This window comes from Anabrus simplex, chromosome 2 (genome assembly GCF_040414725.1).
Source record: "Anabrus simplex isolate iqAnaSimp1 chromosome 2, ASM4041472v1, whole genome shotgun sequence".
Classification (NCBI taxonomy): domain Eukaryota; kingdom Metazoa; phylum Arthropoda; class Insecta; order Orthoptera; family Tettigoniidae; genus Anabrus; species Anabrus simplex.
In genome coordinates this window covers 597,188,085-597,204,162 of record NC_090266.1, presented here as the reverse complement: position 1 = coordinate 597,204,162, position 16,078 = coordinate 597,188,085, and the positions used below count along the sequence as shown (strand labels likewise).

Sequence of the window (16,078 nt, the reverse complement as noted above, 5' to 3'; positions counted from 1 at the left end):
GGAGAGAAGTCTTTCGTTGAGGGAGGCTGCTTCAAAATATGGAATGACTCACACTGCATTGTACTACAGAGTTAAAAAGGAGAAGAATGACCTAAACAAATCTCGTGTGTTTCCTTCGCGGTATACAAGTCGGCAAGTGTTCAGTGAAAATCAAGAGCTAATGCTACAAGATTACATTGTTAAGTGCTCTAAAATTAGTTACGGAATGACTTACATGCAAATCCGTCAGTTCGCGTACGATTATGCTAAGAAATCAGGCTGTAAATATCCAACTACCTGGGATGAAAACAACATTGCAGGAATTGACTGGGTACAGGGATTTATGAAGCGACATAAGAAACTTGCTCTTCGTAAGCCTGAAAATACAAGTCTCGCCAGAGCCACTGCGTTCAACAAACCAAATGTAATGGAATTTTATGACAATTATGAGCAAGCACTTAAATTGGTGCCGATCAGTGCGGACAGAATCTTGAATCTCGATGAAACGGGGGTATCTACAGTTGTACAGTCTCCAAATGTTGTTGCACAGGTGGGGGTGAAGCAGGTTGGGCAAGTAGTTTCTGGAGAGCGTGGAACAATGATAACAGTTTGTATGATAATCAATGCTGTTGGTAATAGTTTACCACCTGTTTTCGTCTTTCCAAGGGCGAGACTTGCTGACTCACTGATGTTTGGTGCACCACCTGGAAGCCTGGGCCTAGTCAATAGTCCTAGAAGTAGCTGGATGACAGGACCTTTGTTTTTAATGGTACTGGAGCATGTCAAGAAAATGACTAGGTGTTCGAAGGAAGACCCTATCATTTTGTTAATGGATAATCACGAGTCCCATTGCACTCTAGATTCTATTCTGTATGCCCGAGAGCATGGTATCATTTTGGTCACTTTCCCCCCGCACTGCACACACCGGCTGCAGCCACTAGATGTAGGAGTCATGGGGCCATTCAAAGGAAAGCTACGAATCGCACAGCACGACTGGATGACTGCTAATCCTGGTAAAACAATTACAATTCATGACTTAGCAGCATTAACGAATGTTGCTTTTCAAGATTCCTTCACTGTGAAGAACATAACTGCTGCTTTTTCTAAGACAGGAATATGGCCTTTTTCTAGGCTTGCTTTCAGTGATGACGATTTCGAGCCATCATGCGTTACCAGTGAGGAAGTCACTGTTTCAGAGAACTCTGTCCCTTCTGCTACCAGGCCTGGGACACCTAGGCCTACTGGAAAACCTTGCGAGGAAACTCAAAGATCACAAATGGAGAACCTTTCACCAGAAGATGTTCGACCCTTTCCGAAAGCTGGACCTAGTTGCGAAAAAAGACAGAGAAAGAAAGCCAAATCCCGCATTTTAACAGCTACCCCAGTTAAAGACTGCATTGAGGAGAAAACTGTAGCGAGGGCTGCTCTAAAGAACAAATATGACAGGGAGGCTAACAATCAAAGCAAATTTCGAGGAAGTCAGAAGAAACCTAAGAAACAACTGACTTTTTCATCGTCCAGTGAAAGTGATGAGGATATTTCAGTTCACGATGAATCAGATTTTGAGACATTTGAAGAAATCGTGGGGTCTCCTGAGATGGGAGACAATGAAAAAATATTAACAGGTGACTTTCTGTTAATTCGATACGCTACAAAGAAGAACAAGGTGTTGTTTGTAGGTCAAGTAATCGAAATATCCGACAGTCTTACATATAAGATAAAATTCATGCGCAGGTACGGGGAGACATGGAAATTTCTATTTCCGGAAATAGATGATATCAGTGAAGTTGAAAGAGATGATATTGTTGTCAAACTTCCACCGCCATATACTTCAGGTGGAACTGTACGCAGTGCAGCATTGAAAACTTTTGGTGTGAACTTCAACTTTTGCAAGGACAAAGTTATGTAATCAAGTGAAAAGTGTCCTTCAAACAACATAAATCTTACATAATTGATGTATTTTGTACCGATTTATGTATGTTCATAAGTGCCCCATGTGTAGTTCAAAGGTACCCCAGGGGTGGGGTAGTTATGAACATGTTACATCCTTATCGTTTTCTATTAATAGGGTGCATCAGAGCCTTAATTTTGTGGTTCATTCAATTTGAAACTATGTAGAATATGTTACTCTTTCAAGAATGTTGTGATTTCGATGAATAAAATAATTTGGGTAGTAAGAAAAAAAAAATTCTCAAAATTTGTTCAAATGTGCCCCCTTCTCCCCTACACCCTAGTGCTGAAGCGGTCGACTTCGGTTATCTTCGAGATTCGTATTGGCAACCTTTGAAACACAAACTAAGAATCGCTTATCATCACTGTGCGCCATCTGGCGTACACTTTAAGTACTCGTACTGTTGTTGTTTACACAGCAAAGCCAAACTATAGAATTCATAATAGGAACACGTTTCGCAACGGGAAATGTTATATAGTATTATATATTGTGTGTGTGACACAGTTGTTTGCTTAAAATAATAAAGGTTTATAAAATTCATATCGATCGATCATATTATCGATTCAATTCAGATTTCATTTCCATTCAGTTGGCAGTATTAACGGAACCCTTCTTACTTTTCCAACGAGTACAAAAATCTATCTCTAAAAAGTGCGTATACTATACATACCTCAGTCCGAAATATAACTAAAGGCAGATGCGTACACCACAATGATGTGGGTTGTTATACTTTTTCATTACAATGTCCGACTCTATGGCTAAATGGTTAGCGTGCTGGCCTTTGGTCACATGGGTCCCGGGTTCGATTCCCGGGAAGGTCGGGAATTTTAACCATCATTGGTTAATTTCGCTGGCACGGGGGCTGGGTGTATGTATCGTCTTAATCATCATTTCATCCTCATCACGACGCGCAAGTCGCCTACGGGAGTCAAATCAAAAGACCTGCACCCGGCGAGTCGAACATGTCCTCGGACACTCCCGGCAACAAAAGTCATTCGATATTTCATTACACAGATTTATTTTACGAACTGATTACCGCATTGTTGCAATGTCCGAGTTACCACTACAACCACCACAACTACCACCAAGCTAGATAATAAAAATATCTGCTGACAGACCCGTTCCTGAGCTGTGAGAAACCGGGAGTATGTGCACTTGCAGTGAGAAATGAGCTCAAAATATATTTGATTTACAGAATCCATAACTCATACTGGAAAAAAATCATATAAGGCACTTCATTACTACAGATTTGTGTTAGCTTCAAACAAATAAAGCATATGGTATACGTGGGATAATTGTTCCGCAATGTACAATGCTAATTGTCCCTGTACAACACCCCTTCATCATTGCCTTCAAGGGTAGAAATGGTCCGGAAACAAATGAGTGTGTTAATGTTTCAACCACTGGTCATGTCGTTAAAGCTGTTAGTTTTGTCCGGCAGTCCGCGCCACAAGCAAGTGACAAATGAATGTTCACACGTAACAACTCGCTGCGATATGTCACAGTGGGACGGGGAACACGTGTTTTATTGTCCACGGTGGTGTCAACGAGCTACATGCATGCCTGCTTTATGGGGTGTGTTCGGTACACATGTCCGGGGCTAGAATCAAAACCGCACGCTAACAAGTGGTCTTACATGTAACCAAATTAATAACGTTATTAATTAATACGGAGCATCCCACTTGTTCAGCGGCGTTCGATATGCTGCCGGAGAGCCTCGTGTCGCAGGCACTCCTCAGAAGATGAATTGGACGGCCACTTTGGATGGTGCCCTGACGTTATACTGCTTTTCGATCCACTCTTCATCGGGTTGTTTTTTGGTTTAATTTTTGGGACCTTACTTATTATATAAATAGTGTTCAATTATTCCGTGAGATTATCTATAATATTCACCCATGACTGCCATATCTTGCTTGCTAGTTGCCTTACGTCGCACCGACACAGATAGGTCTTATGGCGACGATGGGATAGGAAAGGCCTAGGAGTTGGAAGGAAGCGACCGCCCCAGCATTACTGCCAAATCTGCGCGGGCGCCTGGTAGCAGAATAATATTGTCATTGGCATCTTACCACGGTGGCCGCAGTTATTATTATTATTATTATTATTATTATTATTATTATTATTATTATTATTATTATTATTATTATTATTATTACAGGGTTGGCATTCGATCTCTTAGACCATGCAGCCTGCTGTGTACGTTTATTAACTGTATGTAATAATGTGAAACGACGTGGTGATATGAACTTATACACATGAGACTAACGAAATCACCCAGTCCCAGAGTCAGGGAAATTAAGCATACACGTTTAAAACTCTTGGCCAGGCCGAAATCGAACCCGGAGCCCTACGAACCCTCTGACCATTCATCCAGGGAGTAGAACGTGGCCGCGGTTTGAAACTCGGTCAATCTTCGTTTTCCTGGGCTTTACCTTAATTTGTTGGGGTCGGCACTTGGCATGTATCTGGCCTCGCTTCATTGCTGGATTCTCGTCATGACGTCAACGCTATAAAGGACTGCATTCACCATTGCGTGTTTCTGTGGTGGTTGGTAGTGTGCTCTGATGTAAGTGGTTGACGGGTATGTACACTATTAAGACGAACACAAACACCCAATTCCCGAGCAAGAGTAATTTACTTTAACCAGTTAAAATCCCCGGCCCGAGTCCGGCTCGATGGCTGAATGCTGAGCGTAGTGGCGTTCGTTTCAGCGGACTTCTGGTACGATTTCCGGCCGGGTTGAATACTTTAATTGTGTGCTGCTAATTTCTTTGACTCGGTGACTGGGTATTTATGCGCTTCTTAATACACAACTTGTTCTACCGGGCGAGTTGGCCGTGCGTGTAGAGGCGCGCGGCTGTGAGCTTGCATCCGGGAGATAGTAGGTTCGAGTCCCACTATCGGCAGCCCTGAAAATGGTTTTCCGTAGTTTCCCATTTTCACACCAGGCAAATGCTGGGGCTGTACCTTAATTAAGGCCACGGCCGCTTCCTTCCAACTCCTAGGCCTTTCCTATCCCATCGTCGCCATAAGACCTATCTGTGTCGGTGCGACGTAAAGCCCCTAGCAAAAAAACAACTTGTTCTTCTACAGTACATGCATGTAAGCCACTGCATTACCAACCACTGTAGGAACATGCTACAGAGAATACATCCTTTTCCATTATCATTTCTACTTGACTATTGGCAAGGAAGAAGGTAAAATATCCCGCTGCTCGGAAATGAAAATCCGGGTCCTATGGACGGACACTACTTTGACCATTAAGCCAAGAAGCCAGACGTTCGAATCCCGGTCAATGCGCGAGGGATTTAAAGAATAAGAAGTCACATCCCTGGACTCTACGAAAATCCGGAAAGTAGGATGTGTGGCTTTGACTGTAGAACGCTACGTTTCTGAATTATTTAACTTGCCAGATTCGATTCCGGCTCAGTCTGTTTGTATTTGATGGCGTTCTTATACTCTAGCTTCACGTCGGTAGATTTTCCGGTATGTAAAATATTTATTTAGCGCCGGGAGTGTCCGACGGCATATTCGGCTCGCCTGGTGCAGATTTTCCTATTTGACCTGAGCGCCTGTGTATGAGATGATGATGATGATGTTGTAAGGAGGGGGTGAAACTCGGTGCCTGCTCATAGACTACCCCTGTCGAATTACACAAAGGCTTCACGTGACATCAGGTTGACGAATCATCGTAGACAGCGTCATATGCTTCACGTGAACGCTGCGGAGAGGTTTGAATTGATTCCAAGCTTTATGACTCGTAATCAAGTGATTAGAAATTGCATAAGACCACCTCTCCTATCCTGCCGGCCAACATTCGGATTGAACATTTTTTCCACCAATGGGTCTCGAAGCGGCTAACGCGGTGTCCGACGATACGTTGCGAAAAAACTCCCGCGGAACAAATGGACGGCATCTGGGCGTCTCCGAAAATTAATTATTCTTTTTACGTCCCACTGACTACTTTTTCAGAGACTCCGAGGTGCCGGAATTTAGTCCCTCAGGAGTTATTTTACGTGCCAGTGAATCTACCGACACTAAGCTATTTTCACACCAGGCAAATGCTGGGGCTGTACTTTAATTAAGGCCACGGCCGCTTCCTTCCCACTCCCAGCCCTTTCCTATCCCATCGTCGCCATAAGATCTAACTGTAAGTGAATTTCTTACCCCAGGCTGATTTAGTAGCCGCGAGGTCAGCTGTATTATCCTCAATTTTCTCCTCGATGCTGTGGAAGTTTTTCTCTACCTCCTCGTTGTATCGGTCGAGCACTTGTAGAATACCTGTCTGCACCGTAGCTAGCCTCTCACTAAATTCATTGGACATTGTCGACATGGATTTGGTTATGCCCGCTTGAATTTCGCCTTTCAGGTTGGAGAACTTTTGTTGAACGGACACTAGCTCGCTCTGAACAGACGCAAGTTTTCCGCTAAACAATTTAACATCCATGTGCAGCCTCCCTTTTCATCAGCCCTACTCTGAATTTCCTCTAACGCAAGTTTGAGGTCCTGTTTCAGCTTAGCCTGATTTTCATTTAGTGCCTCGGTACGTCCTGTTTCAAACTAGCTTGGGTATCCTTAAGTTCTTGTTTTAAACTCTCTTTCAGATTGGCCATTGCCTCCTGGCTTCGGCGTTTCATATCTAACAGTAAACAGATGTCGAGGTGGCGAAATTTACTCCCTCAAGAGTTCTTTTACGTGCCAGTAAATCTACTGAAAGGAGGCTGACGTATTTGAGCACTTTCAAATATCAACGTACTGAGCCAGGATCGAACCCGCCAAGTTCGGGTCAGAAGGCCAGCGCCTCAACCGTCTGAGCCACTCAGCCCGGCTAAGTAGTTAGACGGATGTAAACCCAATAACATTATTAAAAAACTGGTGCGTCTGTGGCTATGATCCTGATGTCAGCACCATGTAAAACGGTAAGGTTAAATTGCTTTAATGAATGCCTCGGAACTTCGTATAGGATATCATCCAAGGGTTTACCGCTGAGTCGTTTGAAGATTTCCAAAGAAGTCGTTTTTGGGGAAGGACGCCATTATTGATAGAGTATGAAAACTACGATTTATTCTTCTTCTCATTATTTCAACATACACTGCCTTTCTTCGCCCATGTCTTCCACTTGTCATCAGCATGAATGGTCATCTTATGAAGCAGATTTGTGAGTTTTCGAGCGTGACAAACAACTTCATGAACTGTGTGGCTCACAGTATCATTACAAAAATTAAATGAGCATATGTCATTCTGTGCCAAACGGTTTCAAAATACTGAGATGTAAAGTATTGTCCTTCCAGAATACTTGTAATAGCACATTACGTTGTACCTGGAGACAGCCCCATGGTATAAGGGTAGCGTATGTACATCTTGCTCGAACGTCTCAGATTCGATGGATAGTTTGTCCAAGGATTTTAATCCTCAACTGAGAGCTGGAACGGAGATGACTCAGACTCGTGGTAACAAACGAGGATTATTCTCGTATCAGAGGCAGCGGACGCGGTCAAGAAGGCCTAGCAATACAACTGAGGATGTCGTTGTCTGGACGACGTGACACTAATACATGCAAATCGTTTGGCTGGGTTGTTGTCTTGACAGATTAAGGCATAAAATGAGCTGTATGTGGCACAGAAGTCGTTCATGGTTTTGCTTATTGTACTCTACTTAGTCAACATATTCATCCCTCGTTACAGTATTCGTTACATTAATATTAACCATCAAATAAATAAAATATATCTCTGGTCTCCACGACGTTTTTGAATGGGGATTAACCTGGTAGACAATGCGAATGTTACGTCAGACTACTCTCTGCAGAACATTTTTATGAAATTGTGTTCACTTGACATTCATGCCAAACGATTTGGTTACCTAGTATAGGACGTGTGGCTGTGAGCTTGATTTCGGAAGGTGGCAAGTTCGAATCCTACCTTCGCGTCGGCAGACTTGAAGATTCGTTTCTATGGTTTTCCGCATTCACACAAGGCAAATACCATGGACATCTCACACCCCAGAGGCACAACCATCTTGTCAGTGTTGGGACGACATTAAACCACTAGCAGAACAGAGCAAGGAATTGATATATATCACATCGTTGAGCTCAGATGTAATTATCGTTGCTTTAATAAATGATCATTCGTTTCTACTATTTATAAATTATATTTTTCATCCTCAGTTTGTAAATATCTTTGATGTGCTTATATAGATAACCAGTTTAACCGATGATTGCCGAAGGACCTGCCGTCACATTTTTGACAATATTGTGCTATGATCAGATTCTGAATCTCTTAACTTAGACGCATCTCTTTGTGTAGAAAGGACCCTAGACCACGCATGTATAGCGTCGTCATCAGGGGATTGAATTAGTCGTTGAGGGCAGGAAAGCCCGTTGCCAGGGCTGTGGTTCCATCTGCGCTTGACTGGTGGTTTGTTGTCAGCAAGTGTTTCCCTCTCCCGCGTGCTGCAACGTGATAATAGCGCATATTGTTTTGTGATGAAGTGGTCTAATGTTGTTCTATTTGTAAACATCAGAATAGAATCAGGCGATGGAATAGGTAGTGAAAAACCAAAGTGAGTGGCTCGGACTGTTGAGGCACCGACCTTCTGACGTCAACCTTGCAGGTTCGATCCTGGCTCAGTCCGGTTGTATTTGAAGGTCCTCAAATAATTCAGCCTCCTTTCAGTAGATTTACTGGCACGTAAAAGAACTCTTGAGGGAGAAAATTTCGCCACCTCGACATCTTCTAAAACCGTAAATGTAGTTAGTGGGACGTAAAGCCAATAACATCATCACCAAATAAACCCAAAAAGGAGTCTGAAATAGTGCTAACGAAATAAAGGTAGCAAAAGTGAAAGGGCAGTAACACATCTATGCTGGGAAAGATGTACCGACGAGAGTAACCAGACTACCATGCATAGGCTATGTCCAATGAAATGCTTTAAAGGAATTTGTGTGAACGTCCAGTTAGGTATATTGACTACGTTCCTCGACATCCCACTTCATCTCAGTAGAAACTTATCATCGTTCTGTAGCAAGAGACCGGAAGGTTTAATTCTGTGTGTCAACATTTAACCAGTTTGTCTACGACAGTGAAAAATAAGGATAACGATTATATCGGTATATCAATGGCCTGAAATTCAGCACATTCCAACTTTCTATGTTGCAGAACCATAAAAAGTGTCTGTGTGCCTGACATATCCAGACAGTGCAGTTCTCATCAATAAGAAAATGCCTGATTTTAAGAAATCGGCTACCTGTGTGTCAGAAATAGTTGAAAATAAATATTCCTGGAATGGTATCTTCCAATGGCCAATTGCGAAATGAAAATAGGAAGATTTGAACATTCTAGAAGAGCTACCAAATACTGTCTTACGGACAATCTTGTTTAATGTTAATGTTTTCCGTTTATGTGCAAAACGTGAAGAATATCAGCAGGTATTAACAACAATAAGACCACAATTAATATTATTTCAATGCATTGAACAGTGGTTTAATACAAATATTCATTTATTTATGTCATACTAATGGTGTGAGGCTTACTTGAATTTGTTTTCATTAACATTCACTGTGATATTTGAGGTGATTTATTATTATATTTTATGTTATGGCCGTGTTAATTGCAGAAGGGACCTCATCCATCGGTTATGAATTTCGGGCACAGCTGTATATTAAAGGAGTTTGTTTTGACAATAAAGTTAAAAATTTTGAGTTTTTGTTAATAACTGAAGTGAGTGGGGTCTTTTCTGCATTCAGCGATTCAATTATTTTGTCTGTACTGTTGTAACAGGTGTCGATTGTATCAAACAGAGACACTGTCATGTTTCAGGGGACGAGATCTTGGCCGTGAATGGTGAGCCCATGCACAGTTTGTCCCATGCAGAGGCCATCGGTGTCTTCAAGAGGATCAGGACAGGCCAGGTTGCTCTACGATTAGCAAGACGCCGCCAGGGCCACAGGTTTGTGCCCGTATATTATGACATTCCAAAAAATACTGCCTTGCACATGTTGCGTTCTATAGATTACATACTCGTATGTGTGAGATAATATTATTTAGTTACCGGTTACTGTGAACTAAGAAGTAAGGAGAATTCAGTGCGTGAGAGAATTGAGCATGTGTAGATTTCTACACACCACTGTATTTTATAGAAGGAATGATGCCAACAAGTATTGTAAGGAGTACACGTATCAGAAAACTAAGTTATTCAAAATTTTGTTCACAAATTCTGTTCTATTGTAAGATGAAACACAATGCTCCCTAAAGAACTACACAGGTTAATGTGACGTGACGAGTAAGACTCTTCAGATATCCCTTCTACACATCTGGGAACACCTACTTAATCTGTTCCTGCTCCGGGGCAAATCCAATACGTACTGTATTGCTAAGATGGGCATAGTATCACCTGAAAAAAGTCATATTGGACATCACGAATTCAGATGGTTGTGGCTGTTGTTTGAAATAGACAAAAAAAAACAACAAGAGAATATAAACCTCTCCCGGAAGAAATTGGAGGGAAGGGAAGATTATAGACATCGATTATATGTTAACTTATAAACATCAGTCCCCACTTCAATACAGTAAATGTATGCCAGTAAAGCTTGTAATTATTAGAGAAAGCGTGTACGTCAAGAACCCTTCAGGCTCCGTGGTCAGCGTCTCGCTGTTGGTTGTGGTCTGTCTACAGACAGCCAGGGAAATGGGTAATAAAATAATTTTGATGAACTGTATTTCAGGGCGGAGTTTCCTCAAGGGTAGCAACCAATAAATTCTCATTCAGAGGAGCGGACATCCTTTTCAAAGTCTGGTCACTGATTAACTTTCTCTGCTCTCTCGTAAGTTTGACCTAGACCTGGCCTTTTTTTTTGAGGTTCAACGCTGTATCTGATTCTTACTTCACGAACAGAAAAGCATTTACACTGGGGATTTCTGGTATACCCTTGGAAGAAATTCGGAAGTTCAAGCCACAATGTAAGCTGTTTATGTCCGGGATGTCCGTCTCAAAGATCTATTGCCAAAGTACAGTAAATAAACACGTATTACTACGTAGATCAACACGTATTTCTATGTAGATCATTAATTCGCTTGTTAATGCATATAATGCACACAATGAACGTTAGAGCATACCCACCTAGACACTCCGGAGGCGAGACCGAGCTTGTGAAGCGGACAGCTAACTCGTTGCACTGCGCGTTCGTTGTTGGAATGTGCCACATGCTGTTTTTGTGAAACACTCCCAAGATATTCAAGTTCTATTCCTTCGAAACTCGGTAAGAATTTCACATTGTGATTTTAGCCAGTTAAAGTCCTCGCCATGACCTGCATGTATATTGAAAATGGATGAAATCGGTGTGGACATCTTGCAAGGCCTCCATGTCGGACTGTTTGTGATTATTGCTTTTTACTGTAATGTAAATAAAATATGCCTTACGGTTGGGCACCAGTTGTAATATACCACTAACCATTGCACAGTTCTTGGGTGACAATTGTAATCTGCATAAATACTTTGCCTCGCGCGTGGGCGTTAGTTGTAACAAAATATTATGTTAATTATAAAATAGTAAGTTTCGTACCATAATTGAATGTAACTTAACTATTACTTGGCGGCTTCGAATGCTATACAAATTAAAATAAGTGAATAAGTAAATAAATGACGATGATGATAATAATAATAGGCCTTGTAATTAATAATAATAATAATAATAATAATAATAATAGTAATAATAATAATAATAATAATAATAATTTGTAATTTGCCGAAAATTCAGGTAAATGAGCAACAGACGTCACCATAGGATCCCTCAATTTATAATATTAATAACAAGAGCAATAATAATAATAATAATAATAATAATAATAATAATAATAATAATAATAATAGTAATAAAATCATAATAATCTATATATTTAAAACACTAGGCTGACTTTTTGTCACATCGGTTTTGAGAGAACGGCTGGACCGATTGACGTCGCAAAGTATTCTGACGGAAGCTCTTGGCCTGTAGGTTTGCAGGGTACCTTTAAAGAATAAGTATACTAGCCGTGTATTTTTAAATTAGTAGAGAATAATGTAGCATTCTCATTGATCAATGCGCTCGCCAGTAAGCCTACTTCTAGGCCGCCTGAACCGTGAGAGCACTGAGCAATTGGCAGGATGGGGGAGGTTGAAAGGGGTAGGCACGCATGCATATTCAGACGTCTTACCGGTCAGCCGTACTTCATGGACAGGAATAGTCGCTGTTTTGCTTCCCATCAGTTGAACTGTGCATATTATATTCAAATTTCCCCTTAATTTAAATGAGAGTTCGATGTATGGATAAAAATTATACTCCAAAGCAGCTGACGACATTCGATAAGCACAGCTCAAGATGGGATCAAGTCCCAATGGGAAACAGTCATTCATTAATGTGTGTGAATCATCAAGAGAGCGATATTTTAAAGTTACAATATTGCCAAAAGGTAATTTTAAAGGGATTGCGTGAGCAAGCGGCTGCGTGGTTTGGGTCAGGTAACTATCAGCTTGCATTCGGAAGATAGGGGGTTAGAACTCTACTGTCGGCAGCCCTGAGGTTGGTTTTCCTTGGTGATCCATTTTCACTTCCATTTCTAGCCATTTCTGATCCCATCGTCGTCATAAGACCAATCTGTGCGTCGGTGCGACGTAAAGAAAATTGTAAAACAAGTACGAAGAATGTCGAATATAAGGAAATCCTTCAATAAATATTTACTCCATTGACCGTCATGTTTTGACGTGTTTCAGTTGGTAAATTTTTATTCTACTTCAGCTCTTGCACTTAAAAGGATGTGTGTGTATGAGTAAACCTACCCTGTCTTATGATTTTCACATATTTAGCCATTTCTGGCAATTTTGGTAATCATTTATGGTGAGGTTTCGCCATGAAGTACTGGCAACACTAGATCTAGATCGAAGTAACAACATTCTCTTCCTGCTAATGTCTTCCCGTAAAAACTACTATTCTTACTGTATTTCATCGAATGATGTTCATCACGTGTTGCCCTTTTAGTTGTCCTTTTTTACACAAGGTAGGAACTTCGATATTGGTTGATGTCCTTAATATTTGAGAGTTTAAATGCGACAATTGCGTGTGGATTAGATCCAGCATATTAATCACGTTAATTAACTCTAGCGGGACAACCGTCTGACATATTGCTGGCCCTTAAACGTCTGTAAGGATCGACGTGACATTAACCAATAACATAACAATAACATTCATTTCTGTCCAGCGTGGTCAACGATGAGTGAAACATGAAATGAAAACCTACAGCCAGTTTTCCAGTCATTGATAGGGTCAGGGATGTAATGAATGAATCATATATCGGCTGTTAGTACGATGGGGTCCTCCCAAAGTGATTTATTAATGACTGATGGATGCTATGAAATGAGAATGGAGAGTGTTGCTGGAATGAAATATGGCAGGGAAAACCGGAGTACCTGGAGAAAAACCTATCCTGCCTCTGTAGTGTCGAGCACAAATCTCAAATGGAGTGACCGGGATTTGAAGCACGGTATCCCGCGGTGAGAGGCCGACGCTCTGCCGTCTGAGCCACGGAGGCTCGATAAGTGAAACATACTAGATATAACTTATCTGCGTGCTACATACAGCATTGTAATGCATTTTAATATTGGGTGATTCCAACTAGTATATTTTTACTTGACTGAGATAAATTTTCAAAATTTCAGTCAAAAAGTGCTTCGTTTCCGTCCTTAGTACAGTGATTTCGGGGTGACGTAATAATAAATGTATCCGTGATAGACTTGGATATTCATGAAGAGAGTGGAAAATACTCTTGAAACGTGACGTTGATTTTTGTGTAGTTTTTCTGCCCGCAGACAGGTTGTTGTCAATGTGGAATATTAATGTGGAAAAAACATTCATCACACAGGATGATAATAGGAAAATAATATGTGTGCTTCGTGAGTCAAATTATTCTACTCGACAGGGGAGTGAGAAAATACCAGTGTTCTCGGAAGCGTTCTTCCGAACGTGGGATGGGAAAAGTTTTGAGGTGGTTATCTACATATTATGTTTTGTATAGTGTGTGCATATATTTTATTAATAGATTATTATATTATCTGTGTAAGTTTGCAGGCCATTGTGATCGAACCCAATGGTCCACTACACACTTTTCATAGCTAGCATTGTAACTTCATATAAGTTGTTACGGAGGAAGACATTCTTTTTCAGTGCCGGCACAGTGGATAGAAGTTATGCACTTCTCAGCTTCAGCTTTTCACATACATGTTAACAAACCACAAACAGAAGCAACTAAACTGGACTCAGTCAAACACTAAGCAGCGCAGAGGCTGGTCAGATACATACAAAAAGTTTCTGAGGTTACTAAAATTCTGACAGCGTATATCTATTCATAATGTATCTCACATATTCATAATACCACGATTTCTGAATCATTTATATTAATTAACAATGGTTTAAACAACGTAAACAATATTGTATATATGTATTGTTAAGGATAATTTGATAGAATCTAAGGATGTTGTAGAACGAAACATGTCATTCCGCATACTAATGTTCATTTCTTACAGGTATGTATTTCGTGTTTCGACGGACTGAAAAGCTTATAAGTTCTATTTACTTCTTTTAATTCCACACTTCTTCCCTGGAAATTGTCAAATACCGAGCTCCAGCAATTTATTTTTATTCCTTGGCTTCTCGTTAGCTTTAGAACTGGGCTAATCATTATATAATGTTGGGAAATACATTGAAATGTTCCATTTAATTTTAATTGACTCCCATTTCATATCATTCTAATAAATTAACTATTTTCCGTGTTTCAGGTCTTCAAAATCGAAGTCGTGCGAGAATTTGGAGTAATCTGCAACTGTTTCAAGATCTTACACCTCCTTTATTTGTTTGTCTTATATTCCAGTTGTACTTTGTGTAAACGTGTTGCCAGTCATTCTAGTCCTAAAATACATTCACAATAGGAGATCCTGACTATAATATATGTTCTAAGTCTCATCTGTGCTATAAAATAAAGTATGTTATGTATTATGTAATCACTGTATGTCCATTATAATCTCAAACTTTACACATAAATAGCTTCGTTCTGTAATTGTCACACAAAGCTGTGAGTTGCTAACATCGTTTATAATTCTGTGCATCCTGATCCACACCGTTCCTTCGTAGACACTAGTATCACCGTAGTCTTGGCCTAGTTCTACCACAATGATCAAATTGTAAACTTTCATCACGCCTCAAATTATTGTTCGTACTATCTATAGATAAATGAACGCTAATTGTGCCTCAATTCATGTAATGAGTGGCATCCAGGTAGATACAGTTATTTGAATGTTCAGTGTGTAACGCAACATTGCACTTCGGATTGTTGTTTTTGAAACTATACCAGAACCAAGATGTAAATTCCTCATATCATTTAACAATGATCTCTAAGATAGTAGTTTGTTTACGCCAGTAACTTAAATAGATTATAAGTCCAAATAAAACAAATAGTTTTAAGGAAGAACGAGTTATCGGGTACGAACATAATTACATCAAATACCAAACAATCGCCAGTGACAGGAGTTTCCAACCTGACTTACATAAAAGAATGGAGTTGATTTGTGTACACAATTCAGCTGTTGCTTCTTGGGAGTTCTTATCTTGGTAAGCTGGTCTTCCTGATTTGATTTTACACTACTTTACTGGGCCATCTTCTCTCTTCAGGAAATAATGTGTATGTCTTAATTATAGAATTTTGTAATAATCGGAAACTTGATAATTACAGAACGAAACTGTCGAATGTATTTTCTCCTCTGCTCTTATTTCGAGAGTAAAGCTTCATTACTGTATGTGGACGAAGAATATGGATGGCTACCCAGTGTGTGCGATTGGGCAAGATTGTTTCAAAGATGTGCTACTTGAACAAAATATTTATGTAAATAATTTCGGTTAAATTACGTGAACTTGTGAATAAAGATATTTCTTCAATAATGGTGAAGGTTATTTCTTGGTCTTGTGATATGCATTGCATGCAAGGGCTGAACTGGAAAACTGGGGAAAATGTATCTGTTCTTTTGAGATGATAAAAGTTTGATCATTGGGAATTGGTACGTACTCACACATTATTTATTATACAATATTCTGGGGCATTTTAGTTTGTTAACTTATATCAGTGCATATTA

The 16,078-nt window shown here is 40.3% G+C and overlaps 1 protein-coding gene across 4 annotated transcripts in view; it reads left to right on the top strand.

Annotated features, from left to right (window-relative positions):
- The window catches only part of LOC136862937 (uncharacterized), a 636,984-nt gene extending 621,116 nt beyond the window's left edge, over positions 1-15,868 (top strand). For all 4 annotated transcript variants that reach the window (XM_067139226.2, XM_068225819.1, XM_067139227.2 and 1 more), the window contains 2 exons: positions 9,745-9,874; positions 14,732-15,868. In XM_067139226.2, coding sequence (XP_066995327.2) covers positions 9,745-9,874; positions 14,732-14,768 — 167 coding nt within the window. In that variant the 3' untranslated portion in view covers positions 14,769-15,868. The remainder of the gene's footprint in view (positions 1-9,744; positions 9,875-14,731) is intronic.
- The last annotated feature ends 210 nt before the right edge of the window (positions 15,869-16,078 follow it).